We start from the raw sequence: 18,478 nt of genomic DNA on the forward strand, positions 1-18,478 counted from the left end.
ACGGTATTTAATTTTTCACATAGCACCACATGCAGTGTTAGGTGGCAACACAGCATGCTAGGGAGCATTAGCAGAAAGACTGATGTTCAACTTTAACACACAAAAGGCAGCATGATGCCTTTATAATGGCATCTTAAAATGGGTTTGTAGTGACTAGCAAATTAAGTTATTAGGTAGTCATTTTATTAGTGACTTGTTTCCCAAGATTTATAATTAAAAATCTATATACAAATGAGTTGATCATATCAGTGAATTTGTATGCCCTGCTGGAGTCAAACCAGAACTTCTGTGATGTTTCAGATACACTTTGGAAGTAATACTGATATTTTACCTGGAATATGAGGGGGGAAATGGGATAGATTTGATTGCCCACAGACAGCTGGCCTGCATCGTGTTGCTACCACTTTGTCACTTAGCTCAGAAAGGGAATATTAGAGACTGGATGGTGGTTTTATAAAATCTCTGGATGCAGGGAGAGCCTGTTCAAGATTGGTCACACCAGGTAAAAGGTGAAGGTAAAGGACCCCTGGACAGTTAAGTCCAGTCGAAGGCAACTATGGGGTTGTGGCGCTCCTCTTGCTTTCAGGTTTCGGGTCATATGGTTTGCCTGACTAAACCGCTTCTGGTGCAACAGAACACCATGATTGAAACCAGAGCACACAGAAACGCCGTTTGCCTTCCTGCCACAGCAGTACATATTTATCTACTTGGACTGGTGTGCTTTCGAACTGCTAGGTTGGCAGGAGCTGGGACAGAGCAATGGGAGCTCACCACTGTCGTGGGGATTCAAACTGTTATGTACTGAAGATCTCACCCTGGGCCAGCAGGGGGATACTGTAGATTGTTTTCACTCAGGTCCACATATGCAAATAAGGGATTGAAAGTGATGTTCAGTGATTGGATAGTTACAGAAAATGGTTACTGTTGCGTTCTAGTGGAGCTCTATATAAGCAGGCTAACCACAGCTCCACCCACACCCCATTTCATGGAGGTGGGCGTAACTCCCTCCTGTATTGAGGCATTAACGATGCACGGGACCCATCCAGTCAACCCTGTCTTACTAGATTTTACCAGGCATGATGAGCAGGAATAGAGAGGGCATGTAGTCAGCTTCACTGCCCCAGTTGTCCTGTTGATCTCCTTAGGCTGCGACTGAAACCGACCGCACAACCTGTAATTCTATGCTGCTCCAGGGTCCTCCAACCAGCCTTAATATTCTCAATATGATGCCTCCTGAACTAAAGCTCCCATCACCACGCTGGCTACCCTGATTTAGATCAACAGATAAATCCCCCTTCATCCCTTCAAGACTTCTAATGCAAGGCTCTCCTCTTCTTATAATTCCCCGTGTGCGACTTTGAAGTCGTCGGCTGAAACCCTATTTGCACTTGCTTGAGAGTAAGCTCCACTGAACTCAGCAGGGTTGCCTTCTGAGCAGCCAAGCGTTTGGACTGTGCTGTTGATGAGCCATTATCGGATCTCCCTGTTTTGTAAGTGTTTCCAAGGGACTAGAACCACCTTCATATATTAATTCATTTAAAAGGCCTTTCAGGGTGTGATTCCTCAAATGATGGTGCAATTATGAGGCTTGACAAGAAGGACAATTTACAACATCAACAAGCGAAAGAGTCCACGTAGGCATCTTCTTAATATTCACTGCCATGCCTTTGAGGAAGAAAATAAAATCTTGTGACCACTCAGTCTAGCAATCCGAGTCCAATTAATGTTATACTGAATAAATTAAAGCATCCTTTTGTTTACTATGGGGAAACTGCCATGGCGCTGTGAAAGGTATTAATTTTATGTGTTTGCAATTAGCCTCCATGCTTCTAACAAGTGAGAGCTCCTTGAACGTGGGACCTTCAAAAAATAACTTTGATATGAGGTTTAGATAAGACTGTTTTTTAAGTTAAAAATTGAAATACATAATTATGAGTTCAAGCCATGCAGCTTTTTTCTGTGTAGAAACGCAGTAGAGAATTTGTAATCCTAGACATTGAAAACATATCAGGCATATGAGTATCATGCAGTGGGGTGATTCATAAGGATGCAGCCCTATGCCCGCTTTCCTGTAAGTAAACCATATTGAAAACTATAGGACTTACTTTTGAGCAGGCATGCTTGGGGCTTTGCTCTTTAAATGCATTTTGATATGGCCTCTAGCAAAACATAGTAAATGAGGCTGCAACCCTGTGCACACTTACCTGTAAGTAAGCCCCATTGAACTCAGTGGGCTTACTACTAAGGATCCACGTCCTGCATTGGGCTGTGAGGTCTGAGTTCAAATACCAGCTTAGCCACTATTCTCTCTCAATCTAAGCCTCAAATCTGAAATACAGGAAATATCATCTTCCTACCTTACAGGGCAGTTGTAAAGACTTAACATGTGTGAAAATATATATATATATATATATATATATATATATATATATATATATGTAAAGGGACCCCTGACCATAAGGTCCAGTCATGACCAGCTCTGGGCTTGCGGAGCTCATCTCACTTTATTGGCCAAGGGAGCCAGCGTACAGCTTGTGGGTCATGTGGCCAGCATGACTAAGCCACTTCTGGTGAACCAGAGCAGTGCACGGAAACGCCGTTTACCTTCCCGCCGGAGCGGTACCTATTTATCTACTTGCACTTTGACGTGCTTTTGAACTGCTAGGTTGGCAGGAGCTGGGACCGAGCATCGGAATCTCACCCCATCGCGGGGATTCGAACCGCCGACTTTCTGATCGGCAAGTCCTAGGCCCTGTGGTTTAACCCACAGTGCCACCCGCGTCCCTAAATACACACACACACACATTGCTGTTTACAAATGCCCTATTTTCTTTAAGGATTTTTTAAAATGGTTATTTGCTGTTTTTATGACCAGGACTATTCACTCTTGTGGTTTTGATTTTGTCCCTGTTGTCTGTTTTGTTACTTGTATGTTACTGATAGCTGTCTTTTATTTCTTTTTTATTTTATTCCCCTCTGTGCAAATCTTGAACGAAAGACAAGTTGTAATTTTCTAAAACCAAACCAAATCATCCATCCTATGAACATTTGCTTCCATTGACCTCAGTGGAATTCATTTTTGAGTAAACATGCAAATGATCAGCCTGCAATGCCCAATCCATTTACTGTGTTTTTATTATACTGATCATTCCCAGCAGAGAAAGTGCATCTTAACAGAGCTATGCTAATGACTTTTTCCCTTTTCCCTTATTTTTGCCTACACACTGTAATTACTTCCCACTTTCACTCATTTCTCGTTCTCCACGTTTTATTTCATGGGCTGTGTACAGTGTGCTGGGATTTGTAGCTCTGTGATGGGTAAACACCAGTGCTTTAAACATATGGGGTGTGTGCAGCCAAGGTCCCCACCTTCCCACAAGAAGTTAGAATAGAAATAAAAATGCTTCCTTTGATCAGGAAAGCCCTAAAGCCTCATTCTAAGCAGAGTTGCTTGGAAGGCCTCACTGAGTTACATGAGAATGACTCCCAAATAAATGCACACAGGATAACCATTCTGTGATAATTATCTCTGTGTGGAAAGATAGGAAGAGTTATCCGAATCTTGGAGACCTCAGCATCATCTTCCATGTTGCTTATTCCTGAGGGATGCTGCGAATGACAGCTTTATCTTCCAGCAGCAACTGTCTCTTTTTGCACTGAGCTACCTCTGGGGAAGTATAAAATCCCTACTGTGGTAGTTGCAACATGAAATTGGCAATAAAGTGCTGGTGCCAGCACAAGTTAATAGACAGGAATAAATCTTCAGTGGAAAAGCTAATCCAACCTGTTAAGAGCGTCAATTTACTGGAAAACTGGAAAGCACAGGTCTTTTAAGGCCTGTGGTCTTAAAAGTAGCTTGGTCTGCTGAAATATTAAGGGCGAATGCTCCTCAGACATTGATGGGGCAGTCCAGGAGTCCCCACCCCTCGCAGGTGAATCCCACACATTTTACGTGTTCTGTGTCTTCAGGAGTAGATCAGATCATAAAGGGTTCCAGCAAGATGAGGCATCTGTGGCCCTTCAGATGTTGGTGGGCTATAAATCCCATCATCCCTGATTGCTGACCATGTTGCCTAGGGCTAATGCAGGTCTGAGTCCAATAACATCAGGAGGTCCACTGGTTTTCCATCTCTGGCTTACAGCTTTCACTGATACACCTTCTAACAGTTGATTTTGAGGGGTGGTGTATGAGCACTGTGTTAGAGGAATTAACTTCTTGAAATAGCACTTTTCCAGTTTCCAGGCTTTGGGTCATTAATTTGAAGAGTGTTGTAATGTGACTTCTTTTAGTTGGGTGGGATTTAGAAGTCCTGCCTTTTATCTGTATAGCTGTGTTTCGGGGTTTTTACTCAGTTGTTCTTAATTGCTTTTAATGTAAGTCACTTTGAGTCACTCTTTGAGAAAAACAACTAACAAATATAATAAACCATAATAATATGAATAACAATAATAGAAGAACCGAGAAGTTGTCTGAGCTCACAGCTGTGCATGCATATTGTTTGTGTATTAGCTGGGTTAAGGCAACATATTCCCAAACTCTTCCCTAAATGAAGACTTGAGACTTTAAGGTAGGAATTGCTTAATGATGATGTATTTTCCTGAGTAGTATATTCTATATCTCACTTTACTACGCAGAACTGCACTGCCATCTACTGAAAAACAACAGCTCTAACCATCCACTCTTTTTGTTAAGCAAGAGGGTGTTCACAAACAAGGGCAACTTCCAATTATTGTGCCAAGTCTGAGTTGCACTAATAAATCAAACACCTGAGGGATCGTCACATGGATGGTGGAGAAAATTTGTTTTCCATTGCTCCAGGACCCAAATTAACAAGATCAAATTACAAGAAACGGAATTTAGTCTAAAAATCAGGAAGAACTTCTCAAGAGTGTGAGCTGTAGAACAAATTGACTCAGAAAGTGGTGGGATTTCTTTTGTTAGATGTTTTGAACCCGAAGCCAGATGCCTACCTATCAGGGGTGCTGAAACAGTGCATTCCCAACATTGGCAGGAAGTTAGACTTGATAACCCTTGATGTTCGTTTATGATTCTGTCTACTCAGAAGAAAATTCATGTGAGGGAGATGGAGAAGCTACAGAGATGAGTGTGCCAGAAGAGGCACTAGTGGGGTTATTTTTTTTTTACTCAGACTGCCACTGACTCCGTGAGGCACCAGCTGTGAATGAGACACCCAGAACCAAAAGAGAGGCATAAACTGTAGAGATAAGATTGCAACAGTAAGGCCTTTTGGGAGGTGAGGTTTGAGCAGAAGCCTCCAACCCAGAGAATATGATAGAACCTGTGCCTAGAGAAAGGTGCAGTAGGGATAAGAAAGCATCAGGAGGTTTTGTTTTTATTAACAAGGAGGCTGTTCAATGTGGGTCACACCCCGGTAAGTGGTAGAGTATTGCAGCCTTAAACTTACTCAAAATTTCACATGCATTATCTTGGTAATCCACATGACAGACTCTGTCACTCTTAGCAATTCTGTTACACGTATATCATTTCTTAAGTAAGCGGCCTAGCCAGAGCAACTTGAACCTCCAAAGCAGACTTCTATTATTAGATCTGATTGATGTAGATTTCACAATATTTTGCATACATAACAAAGAACAGGATGCTTCATGAATTTCCTAGGTAGCTGCAGGCTGCACCAAAGTTAGTCGCTACGCCCTTGATAGTATCAGGTTACTATTTTTCCATTTCCTGCGTTGCATGTTCTTCTAGCTAGCAACGTATGGGCTAAGATGACTTGATAAAAGCCCTGACGTAAAATCAAGGAAAATAACACCAGGGTGCATCTAGATAAAGTGCACAGGAAATTATGAGCTGTACACCTGCCCTGCGGTCCCCCATGCTGTTTCATTGCGTGCTGAGGTCCCCCAAAACACCCTTCCCCAATAACTCACACATCACACATGAATTTTGTTTAAGGTTTTTGGCATAATTTTGGCCACAACTTTATTAACATACAAATTGTGAGTGGTTGCTTAGGCATTGGTTAAGACTATCTGTCCCGTCCCCCCCGCCTTGGGGACAGCACTGACTCCCGGATTCCAGCAAAAGCCAGTGTGGAGGAACAAGATCAGGGATAGCTGGAGCTGCGGCACAGACCCTCAGCTTCTCCCCGCATGCTCCTAGGGGCTTACACGGCCCAAACCTGATTCCAGGGGTTTGGACGAAAGGATGATAAGCCCCTGAATTCCTTTAACGGAATTCCCATGCAGCAGCAGCATTGGAGGGGCAGGCACAGCCAATCCATACCCCTCCACCAACCAATTTAAACCAATGCCTAACCGCCAACCTTACAAGTTGTGACGATTTGCTACGCAGTAGGCAAAAACCAAAAGGCACACACTAATCAGCCAAATGGAAAAATTCCTACTAGGCCCCCGCACCAATGCGGACGACCCCATGATAGGCATACCAAGGTCAAAGCGCAAGCCCCAACAAGGGAGGGCGGGCGGGTGATCTGATGTCCACAGCAAAAGAGAAAGTAGCTTGCTGTGGACCCTGCTTAAATATCCTCTGATCCCACCCCTAAATTGCCAACATCAAATTTGCCCCAGCAACACCAACCACCAACCAACGCCAGGCCCCTTAATTCCAACCTGCCTGTTTACCACAGGGTGCTTTGGCCGGCCCCATCTGCAACACGTGCTCTTTAGTGAGAACACGCTGAAGTAGCACAAGACAGTTTGTTTGGGAGACAAAGGGCTTATCCACATAATGTGGATTTGAAGCTGCTTGTGCCTCAATGTGTCTGGCATTGTCTTTATGACATCTTTCCCATTGACCTGGCAGCCAGGAATTTGGCCATGCCAAGCCATCAACGGTGGTTTCTTTCTCTTGTGCACTAATAGGGAAGAGCGCTGGTGTGTTGAAATCAGTGGTTGAGAGTGGTGTGTACATGGTAAATCATTAACTATGGTTTACTGCATCAGGTGAATGATACCATTATTTCTAGCCCCTCTCAACATCTTGGCCTATGAGCAGCAGAGTTCAGTTTAAGCTTCTATTTTCCCTAATTTATCCTCCCTTAAGGTTTCCTTTCCCACTTATGGTTCTCTTTTCTGGGCCCATGATGTTTTGACCATACAGTCATACCTCAGGTTACAGATGCTTCAGGTTGCATTTTTGGGGGGTTACAGACCCACAGAAACAGGAAGTACCGGAATGGGTTACTTCCGGGTTTCGGTAGTTGCACTAAATCAAAGGCCTGGAAACGATGCCTTATGAGGAATGGCTAAGGGAGCTGGGCATGTTTAGCCTGGAGAAGAAGAGGTTAAGGGGTGATATGATAGCCATGTTCAAATATATAAAAGGATGTCACATAGAGGAGGGAGAAAGGTTGTTTTCTGCTGCTCCAGAGAAGCGGAAACGGAGCAATGGATCCAAACTACAAGAAAGAAGATTCCACCCAAACATTAGGAAGAACTTCCTGACAGTAAGAGCTGTTCGACAGTGGAATTTGCTGCCAAAGAGTGTGGTGGAGTCTCCTTCTTTGGAGGTCTTTAAGCAGAGGCTTGACAACCATATGTCAGGAGTGCTCTGATGGTGTTTCCTGCTTGGCAGGGGGTTGGACTCGATGGCCCTTGTGGTCTCTTCCAACTCTATGAGTCTATGATTCTAAATTGCACTTTGCGCATGAGCAGAAACGCTGAATCGCAACCTGCGCGTGCACAGACGCATTCGCTGCTGTGGGTTGCGAATGTGCATCCCACACGGATCACGTTCGCAACCCGAGCATCCACTGTACAACGAAGAGTAGTTTCTAACTTAAAACAGAAAGCAATAGAATGATCTAGAACAGCCTTCCTGTGCACAGAATACAATTTATTTTATAATAAATTAAACTTTCACCCAGACTTTTTAAAAAAACAATCATGCCAATGTGGAAATATGGCAAACTGAATTTGATGATGAAGGGGGTGGGGAGAGAAGCCAAACTTTACAGCTTCATTCATTTCAAACTCCCACTCCAAGTATCTTTTGCCAGGGAAGCGTAAAGCAGCTGCCTTAGATACTGGGGGGATGGGGAGTGGGACCAAGATATTGGAGAACAGAGTTGTGCATACCCCTGTCCTTAGGTGTGGGGTAAGACAGTGACCCAATGCCAGTGATGAAGCAAGATTCAGCTGAGAGTCCAGTCAGCTTCTGGTTTGGGATGAGGACACCACCTTGTTCTTTTCTTCAGGCACAAAAAAGCTGGTCCTTTTCATTCACACAGCCAGAGGCCGATGAGATTTGAAGTCCAACAACTTACAGAGGGCCACAGCGCCCCCCCCCCGCATTCCTGTATCTCTGCTCTATAGCACAGTTTCTGATTTCAGAACCATCATGGCTTTCTCCTGTGAACTACTGGAAATGGCAACCTTTTGTGAAAGTTGTGCATCTCTTTGGCTCTCAGAAGAGCCGCACTTGAGCATGTTCCAAATATCCATTCTTCCAGTTTCACTCACGAAGCAGTAGAGAATTGGGTCAGCTATACAGTTCAGACTCGTCAGTGCAGTTGTAATCCTGTAAGGTATAAACATCCTCTCGGCAGCGTCACAGCCACAGCCACAGTCACACTCACATGGCTCAACGATACTGCGAATGAACAGAACGACATGATATGGAGTGAAGCACAAAAAGAAAGTGACGACGATGCTCAGCAATAAGTGGTTGATTTTCCTCTTGTCCCTGTTTCGGGTTGCTTGATTGTTCTTCACGGCTCGGTATATTTTCTGGTAGCAGAAGACCATGATGGCCAGTGGGATTGCATACCCCACAACCACACGGTAAAAGTTCAGGTGGGCCTGCCAGTTTACTAGAGGGTATGTATCATAACAAAATGTATGGTTTGTGGATACAAAAGTTTCATTAAATATGTCTTCGTTCTTTAAAACCTGATAGTTTGACATGATTTCGAAGGCCCAGACAAAGATAGAGGCAAGCAAGGCAAATCTTCTTGTACGCAAATAATGGAACCTCAGTGGGTAGACTACAGCTAAGTATCTATCAATGGAAATGCAGGTGAGAAATGCTGAGCTGGTGTAATAATTCAAGTACTTAAGGAAAACAGAAAAAGTGCAAAGTTGCTGGGAAAGCTCCCAGTTATCCTCATTCTGAGCATAATAAATCCATAGAGGCAGGGTCAAAGTGTACAGCAGGTCAGCTAAAGCTAAACTTAAAAGATAGATGCCCAACTCATTTTTTTGCTTTATTTGGCTGTAGGATATATAAAGGGATGCAGAGTTGGCAGGAATACTGATAATAATCAAAATGCTGTAGAGAACAGGAAACAAATGTTGATCTAGTTCATAAGTTATAAGACAGGTTGTTGCATTGCATAATGATTTATTACAGGCCATTCTTTCCATTAAGACCAGTTCACTCCAGATGGAAGGGATATGATGCCAAAAATTACTAGTTGTCCCAATCCAATTTTGGGTCACAGAAGAGCAGATAATAGGTTCTTATGGTCCAGATTGTCAACCTTCACCAAAATGCAATTCACTGCGTTTTGTTTTTGTTTCTTTGCTGCAAAGGAGAGAAAGAAAAGATGGAATTAGATGGAATTAGTTACTCTGATCGAGGCAATTGTCAATGACGCTCAAAGCAAAAAACAGTAGTACTGTAAAAGGATGTAGATGATTAAAGGTACTGCTGTACATCTGTCATTTTGGGTGGCTTTAGGGTCTCTTTCCCTCTTTTAAAATTCTGAAAGGAAGGAAAACTGAGCAATGAAGGACCATCTAGAAGGAATAGCTACAAAGAAATATAAAAAGGTAGCCAATGTAGTTAAATTGCAGGATCACTTGCTGAAAGAAGAAAAATAAAAAGACCACAAACTGTAGTGAACTCTGATAAGGTAAGCAAAGGAAGAATGTGTGAAGCAAATTCCGAAAAGCAAACATTTATTTAAATGCACCATTAGCAAGAATCCACCCAATGAGACAGAAGGCCGGTGGCCACCAGCCTTCACCTTTTATTCTCGCTTTTTTTCCTTGCTACTGCCTCAACAACTTCAATCCTTAAAAAAGGTCAACAACTTTGGTTGGCCCTCATGCATGTTCACTTCATCAAATCTGGCCCTCTTTGAAAAAAGTTTGGTCACCCCTGGTCTAGACAAAGAAAAAAATGTGGGGGGATTAAAATACTTGAGGGAGGACAGAGAGGTCACAGTGAAGGTAGATAAATTCTTTGCATTGGTCTTTACTGTGGAATCATAGAATTGTAGAGTTGTAGAGTTGGAAGGGACCCAAGTCCAACCCCTGCAATGCAGGAATCTCAAGTGAAACATCCATGACAGATGGCCATCTAACCTCTGCTAAAAACCTCCAAGGAAGGAGAGTCCGTAACCTCCTGAGGGAGATTGTTTCCATGTCGAACAGCTCTTGCTGTCAGAAAGTTTTCCCTGATGTTTATTTGGAATCTCCTTTCTTGTAACTTGAAGCCGTTGGTTTAAGTCCTACCCTTCAGAGCAGGAGAAAACAAGCTTGTTTCCTCTACCATGTGGCGGCTCTTCAGATATTTGAAGATGAACATCATATCTCCTCTTTTCCAGGCTAAACATACCCAGCTCCTTCAACCATAAAGCTTGATTTCCAGACCCTTGATCATCTTGGTTGCCCTCCTTGGCACACATTCTAGCTTGTCAACATCCTTCCTAAATTGTGGTGCCCAGACTTGGACACAATATTCCAGGTGTGGTCTGACCAAGGCAGAATAGAGTGGGACTATTATTTCCCTTGATATGGACACGATGGTTCAGTGTAAGGCAAGTTTCTGTCTTCCTATATAACACAACGTTTGGTTCAGATGACATTCATTCAAGAGTTCACCAAAAATACACTAAAAAGAAGTCTGGAATATGAAACAACATGGCTTAGTATTGTGAGGAGAATCAGAACTTACAGGGTTAAACAGTTCTGTGTGACGTCTCACATTCTGAGGCGTGGTTTGGTTCACATACGGGAATCTTTCTTTGTGTGTGAGTTTTCCTTTCGTTTTTGGCTGAGAGACGAAAGGATGTCCGCTCTCTCGCCGGGCTGATTTATGATGTTTTTCTTCTCATTAAAGGCTGTTGGAGATTAGCAAGAAGCCTGCATTCAGTCTGATTTATTATCCACACACAGGGCAACACTTTCTACCGCTGCAGAACTCTGCTAAGGACTCTGCTAAGAGAGCTCAAGTTTTTCTATCGGCACAGGCGTCCATCGGCACAGGGGAAGTGTGCCGGGCGCCATCTTATCTCAGCAAGTATGAATGAGTGAGTGAGGGCACTCTACTCCTCTCTAAACATTCTGCAGCTGTGTTGCACTGAGGTAAAGCCATAGTTTGGCCCAGCATATTGTCCAAACCCAAGTTCATATGTGGTTTGCCCAGATAAGCTCATACCTTAGATCTGGGCAAACCACGAGCCACTGATTGTTTGGAATTGGGCTGGGGGAGAAATTTGCACTTGCTGGTGAACCAAGCTAATTCATGCTTCCGAAATAGGCACATGGGCAAAACACAACCATCCTTCAAAATTCACACTTCTCTGTATTTTACAGTGTAGTTTTCCAGCCAAGTAATGTTTACTAAATGAAATGCATTTCAGTAAGGTGTGCATAAACATGCATATATGCCTGAAAACAGCATACAGAAATGAATTATAGAACAGGAAACGCTTTGCAGAAATGTGTTTATTAGGCAAAATTGCAAGCAAAAATTTGTATTAGGAGAAATTCTTACTAAAATGCTGCTAAATTTTCATGAGGATAGAAATACACTAAATGCACTAAATTTAAGAGGGGGTGGTGGAATGAGGAACTGAGAGACACTTAAGTTGACAGATTTGCCCATCTCTAGACTGGAGAGTGCTAAACCACAATCTAAGGTTTGCACGACATGCTAAGCCAAAGAAGCCTGTGTGTGAGAAATGCAGGGCTGGAGCAATGGTGCACACTATACACTAGTAATGGGAGTGGATATATGTCATTTGATCAGCGTTGTAGACCCTAGCCGATAAGTGCTTCGACCTTCAAGAATCCACACTGCACACTTGCTAAAATAAATGTAGTAGCAGGAGGGTGGGTGGGGGAGGAAGGTCACTTTCCAAGCTAATCTGTATGGATTTGTGTTTGGGGAAAAATAACTGTAGGAAGAGAATTATGACTATTATATTTATTTATATCCTGCCTTTTCTGCAGCCTGAGACTCAAGGCGACTTACACAGATGAAACAGAACAAGCTAAAAACATAGAAAAGACTATCATTAAAATGTAGTTGAACACTAATAGAATTAAAATAATATACAAAGATCCATTAAAAACAAAGACAATAACAATAAAACCCCCACAGCACCAACCTTTTCCTTTAAAACAATCAGATCACAAAGGCCTTTTGAAATAGAAAAGGACAGAAGGACAGAAAGGAGGGAGCCGGTCTAACTTTTTTAGGAAGAGAGTTCCAAAGTCTGGGAGCAGCCAGCAAGAAGAATTTGTCTGGGTTCCTGCTGATACCTTTGCAACAATTGCACTCTCCAAGTGCAGAAATACTTTTGTTGGAAGCAGCTCTGAAATTGCTAGTCCTACTAAGAGTAGACCTATGGAAAGGCATGAACCTTAATTATTCAGGTCCATTAACTTCAGTGGGTCTGTTCTGAGCAGGACTAGCACAGGATAGAACCCTGGAGGTTTTTTTAGAGTTATAAACTGGTTCATAATAATTGCACTTGATAAGTTGTTTTCCAGGACACACACACACACACACACACACACACACACATTATTGTAGGCTTCTGAAGCAGGGGGTATTAGTTAACTGGCCATTAGAGAGAGCAACTCTAACAGTGGTGTAACGTGGGTTCTCAGTGCCCAGGACCGCGTGGAGGGGTGGGAGGGAAGCAGATCAAGTACTCGTGCACATTCAACTGCCTAACGGCGTCCGCATCACCCAGGAGATCACAGCCACAGAAATAAGAAAAGAAGAGTCATTCTGTTGTCTGGAAAGGTCACTTCCTGGTTCGCATGGAGAAGCCATTTTCAATGGAGCCCAGCAACGGAAACCCACAGCTGTATTGAGGTGGCACCAGGTGTTGAAATTTTTGTGCCCCTAACAATTTTGCACCTGGGGCAACCACCCCCGTGCTATGCCACTGGATTCTAAACAGGTGTACTTAGAAGAAAATCCCACTAAGTGTGTTTAAGACTTTGAACACTTTTAAAAATTGAGCTTAGAATAGGGGTACGTTTGCCGAAGTACACAAGGAGAGCCTCCTTGTTCAGGCCAATGGCCCATTGAGTTCAACATACTTTTCTCCCAGTGGCAAATCCGATGCTTATGGGAGCCCTGAAAGCAGGGCCTGAGTGCAACAAGACTTTACTCACTTGTGATTCCCATCAGCTGGTATTCGAAGGAGGACGAATATGCCCATCAATGATAGCCTTATCCTCCATGAATTTGTCAAATCCATAAACTCATATACTCAGAATTGTAGAGTTGGAAAGGACCATAAGGGTCATCTAGTCCAACCCCCTGCAATGCAGGAATTTTTTGCCCAACATAGGGCTTGAACCCATGACTCAAGATTAAGGGTCTCTTTTTATAACAATTTTTAATTGAATTTTCAAACAATTAACATATATACTTCAATAAATAACAATTTTGTCTTTGCTTGACTTCCCACCCCATTTCCCATGGTGTTTTAATTTATCCCCCTCTACTGCACATTGCATGAGATTAAGAGTCTCATGCTCTACTGACTGAGCTATCTTCTTTGAAAGCTGTCCGTGTTGATGGCCATCAGTCTATTGCAGAATACTTGGAACTCAGAGAACATTCAGCAACATTTCCTGTCTATAGAAGCGCTCTCTCTCTCTCTGCCAATACAGTGGTATTTGCATGCACTCAGAGATAAGGGGGATGATGGAGACCTGATGAACTCTTGTTGCACTTGTGTGTGAATGCATGCTTGCATGCACACACTAAGGACAAAGGAGTTTTCTGAAAGAGAGGACAGAGATTTACCAGGGACAGATTCCAGAAAGAGGGGAGAAAGAAAAAGAAAGAAAAGAAAGAAAGAAAGAAAGAAAAAGAAGAGTTTGTATTTGATATCCCGCTTTATCACTACCCTAGGGAGTCTCAAAGCGGCTAACATTCTCCTTTCCCTTCCTCCCCCCTGTGAGGTGAGTGGGGCTGAGAGACTTCAGAGAAGTGTGACTAGCCCAAGGTCACCCAGCACCTGCATGTGGAGGAGCAGAGATGCGAACCCGGTTCCCCAGATTACGAGTCCACCGCTCTTAACCACTATACCACACTGGCATTCGGACAATTGGATCACATGGCCACAACCTTTTACAAATCTGTTCTTTATTAATCACCCCCTTAGATGCTGGCTGCCCTCCACTGGCTTCCGAAACAGTTTAGTGGAGGGATCCAACAATTTATTTATTTATTATTTCATAAAAATTATATACTTCTTGACTGTAAAAAGGACCGTGGAGCAGGTGTTCACCCACCCACATCAACACAGGGCACAGGGAGGGGGGGTGGAGAAAAGAAAGCCAAGGGTGCGCCATTCACTGCTGGCCGCCGGCCAATCTATCCATACAATGCTCCAAAGCCTTGGCCAGAAAAACATTACTGATCTGTTTCTTTGTTTGTATATAGTTTTTAGAAGTTACAGGTCAATGTATTTTGAAACAGTTTATGTCATTGTCTGTCAAGAGGGAACCTCTTGTGTCACCCTTTGTTTGATGACATAGATGCCAAATCCCTGGGGTGCTGGGTGAACAAATACCCGCAAAATTCCCCATGAAAGTGCCGGGCACCCATAAATTTCAGTGCCAGGGCCATGCACGCTGTATGGCACCCACAGTCCCAGGCCCAAGCTGGCACTGCTGTTTGATGATCTCGAACTGATCTCGTGGTTTCAGCCTTTATACCTAGCCTGAAACCTGTATTTCTAATTAAAACCACTCAGCAGACCATATTTCGTACCAATATAAGAGAGTCTGTTAGTATTTTATAAGAATTAGGACTTACCTTACTTCAATTGTGACCCTGCTCTGCTGCTTTGTTTTTGTTACTTTAGACACTTCACCCTCAGAAGACAATGTGCTCTGATGAGAACCATTTCTCATGCAGAGACAGGAAATTGCTACAGTCTGCTTTGAGAGGTTAGGAAAAAGAGGAAACAACTTTGCAGTTGCTGGTGGTGATGGGAGGAAACCATGGTTTCTTTTCTGCCCACATGATCTGGAGCTTAAATCTTTTCACACTAATGCTATTTGTACAGGGAAAGGGGCCATAAGATTCACCAAGTCTTTACCTTACCAAAGAGGGAACACTAAAAGGATTACTATAGGGTTGGAGAGTCAGTCTGGATGATATTTGTGGGGGTCTCTTCAAGGTCTGTGATGTTCTCTGTGAGAGGTTAAAATCTGTAAGAGAAAATCTGCTGAACCAGCCAGAGCAGTCTCTCTCTTAGGTGCTCTCACCAACATCTCAAAGAGTGAGTTACGTTGCCATAGTGACAACTAAGTGATGGTCCTGTCCAGGAAGAGGACACATATTTCTTCACCTCTGTCATCTTAGGAAAACCATAACAGACCAAGGGGATATCTCTGTGTGAGAGAGTTTGGACTGATGTTGTAATCTGGAGAGATAGAGACATAAGTTTGTGCTTCCTTGGAAGCCTAATGGGGAAGTAAAGACATCACAGTTTCCACTGATCATCATTCCAAGGAAACCAAACCTTGGGAAAGCACAGGTACTCCTGGAGTCACTCCTTGAAGACTGGGATGTGTAATATAATAATAAGAATCATTTATTATTTGTACTCCGCCCATCTGGTGGAGTTTCCCCAGCCAAGCTAGGTGGCTTCCAACAAAGATTAAAAATACATTAAAATGTCACACATTAAAAACTTGCCTGAACAGGGCTGCCTTCAGATGTCTTCTAAATGTCAGGTAGTTGTTTATCTCTTTGACATCTGATGGGAGGGCGTTTCACAGGGCGGGCACCACTACTGAGAAGGCCTGGTTCCCTGTAGCTTTGCTTCTCGCAGTGAGGGAACCGCCAAAAGGCCCTCGGCACTGGACCTCCGTGTCCGGGCAGAACGATGGGGGCGGGGTGGAGACGCTCCTTCAGATATACTGGGCCAAGGCCATTTAGGGCTTTAAAGGTCAACACCAACAGTTAGAATTGTGCTTGGAAACGTACTGGGAGCCAATGTAGGTCTTTCAAGACCAGTGTTATGTGGTATTGGCAGCCGTCCCCAGTCACCAGTCTAGCTGCCACATTCTGGATTAGTTGTAGTTTCCAGGTCACCTTCAAAGGTAGCCCCACATAGAGCACATTGCAGTAGTCCAAGTGGGAGATACGTAACTAGAGCATGCACCACTCAGGCGAGACAGTCTGCGGGCGGGTACGCTCTCAGCGTACCATATGGAGCTGGTAGACAGCTGCCCTGGATACAGAATTGACCTGTGCCTCTATGGACAGCTGTGAGTCCAAAATGACACCTCAACAATATTCTAGGTTTCACTTACTTAGGGGGGAAACATTGCACAGCTTAGGCTCTGCAATGAGGTTTATCATAGATTTATATACATATATGAAGCCCCTTTATTGCCACTGATTTTCACTTGACAATAAGTTTACTCTCAATTTTTTAACAAATCTGTTTCTCAGAAGAGATTATTTCATAGCTGGCTGACAAATGAACATATCCTCCTTGACCACAATCCAAGACAGACTTGGGTGTGTTTAATACCATTAGAATCAATAGGTGGCATTCACCTACATTTTTTGTGCCAGTGCAAAGGAATTTCCCTCCTCTCCTCTGCCCCACACCATCTCCAAATGTGCTCTGGAGGGCAAATTTAGGGGGTGCATAGGAAGAAAGAGAGAGGGAGATAGTTTCTTTGCACAAGGAAAAACCTTTGAGTTGACAATCTAATTAAGATAATTGCATCTTCTGCCTCTTTAACAGCGTCTTGGTTTGTGGATTTGGGCAGAAGTGTCTCATTTCTGCTTAACAGAAGCTTAACAAAATTCCTCCCAAAATTTCATGTTGCATGAAAGCAGAAGCTGCTATTTACCACATTTTCCATTACATCTGGCTTTGGAAATGAGAAATGAAACTCTGAATCAAAAAGGTCTTTCAGTGGCACATGATATTGCAGGGGAGGGTTTCTGTTCCATTTGCTGCACCCCTCCCAATTTTTCCTTTATTGGAGGTTTTAAAGCAGAGGTTGGATGGTCATGTGATACGAATGCTTTAGTTGAGATTCCTGCATTGCAGCGGGTTGTACTAGATTACCCTTGGAGTTCCACCCAACTCATTCCATGATTCTGCTACTTAGGCTTGCCTGACTCATCCTTGATTTGCAAGATACAAGGCATAAACAATTTGCTGTAGTAGATTAGAAGCAATTATCTACCCAGTTTTGACACATTGTCAATGTATGACTTCAGGTCAACTCATCGATCCATTTGCCTTGGTAAAAGCGGAAGCTTGATTTGTACATTAGTCAACACCTTTGTCTGTCTAATCAATGAATCTGTCTAATGAGGATAAGGAAAAGCATTGAAAAGCGAGCACAGCCTCTGGGCAAAAGTATTGATACTGGGATGGAGACCAAAAAGGATTACCAATCTTACAAAGACAGGCTTGGAGACAGAACCTAAGAGGGGCAAAAGAACAGAACAAAGTGCAGGGCAGGGAGAAGGCCAAAGCTCTCAATTTTGGTTTCTCTCTATTTCTCATTTTTCTCCTCTTAAGCTTAGCTCTCCACAACCGATTCAGGGTCTTTCTCTCTCTCCTAATTTACACATTTTCTATGTGGGTTGGCCTAATTCACATGTTTTCGCAAAGCATATTTTCTCTGATGTTTATATTTTTCTTAATTGAATGCATTTTTCTATGTTACTTTCATAGGGAGATAGGAAGCTGCCGTATACAGACTCAGACCCATTGATCCATCTAGCTCACTATTGTCTACACTGACTGCCAACTGATCTCCAGGGTTACTTGAATGGATCTCTTCCAGCCCTACCTGGAGAAGCCAGGGATTGAACCTGGGATTTTCTACATGAAAGGCAGATGCTCTGCCACTGAGCTATGGCCCTTCCCAAGAGCTATTCCACTGCCCTTGCCAATTTTCAGAAATATATGCATTTTTATGCACTCTTTACATTTGCTTATTCATTTTTGTGCATATTACTTGGCTGGAAAACTGCACTGCAAAATTCAGAGAAGTGTGAATCTTGAAGGATGGCTGGGTTTCAGTTTGCACATTTTGGAAAGTACAAATTAGGTAGATTCACATTAAAATGCAAATTGAATCAAATTTCCGATCTTCTGGCGAACACCATGTTGGCTATCCCAGACTTGTGCAAAATTCACAGAGTAATGCATACCGATAAATTGATCACCCTGCGATGATTCAAACACAATAGTTCCCAGTCTCACTTTCCCAAGAGATACTCAACTTTTGA

At 43.1% G+C, this 18,478-nt stretch overlaps 1 protein-coding gene across 3 annotated transcripts; it reads right to left on the minus strand.

The window, feature by feature from the left end:
- Positions 1–6,846: 6,846 nt before the first annotated feature.
- Positions 6,847–15,139, minus strand: GPR65 (G protein-coupled receptor 65). 3 transcript variants are annotated; one of them, XR_014157267.1, is made up of 3 exons: positions 15,020–15,129; positions 8,050–9,526; positions 6,847–6,964 (listed from the first exon to the last, which is right to left on the minus strand). XR_014157267.1 is itself a non-coding variant. In XM_081864907.1 (2 exons), exon 2 carries the CDS (start codon positions 9,364–9,366, stop codon positions 8,311–8,313), a length of 1,056 nt encoding a protein of 351 aa, XP_081721033.1. In that variant the 5' UTR covers positions 9,367–9,526; positions 15,025–15,139; the 3' UTR covers positions 7,802–8,310. The 3 variants fall into 3 exon arrangements, 2 of the variants coding, with proteins under 2 accessions (XP_081721033.1, XP_081721032.1); XM_081864907.1 differs by lacking the exon at positions 6,847–6,964 and having other exon boundaries at positions 7,802–9,526; positions 15,025–15,139; XM_081864906.1 differs by lacking the exon at positions 6,847–6,964 and having other exon boundaries at positions 7,802–9,521; positions 15,016–15,139.
- Positions 15,140–18,478: the final 3,339 nt, after the last annotated feature.

Source organism: Podarcis erhardii (assembly GCF_964252035.2).
Source record: "Podarcis erhardii genome assembly, chromosome: 1".
Taxonomy (NCBI): domain Eukaryota; kingdom Metazoa; phylum Chordata; class Lepidosauria; order Squamata; family Lacertidae; genus Podarcis; species Podarcis erhardii.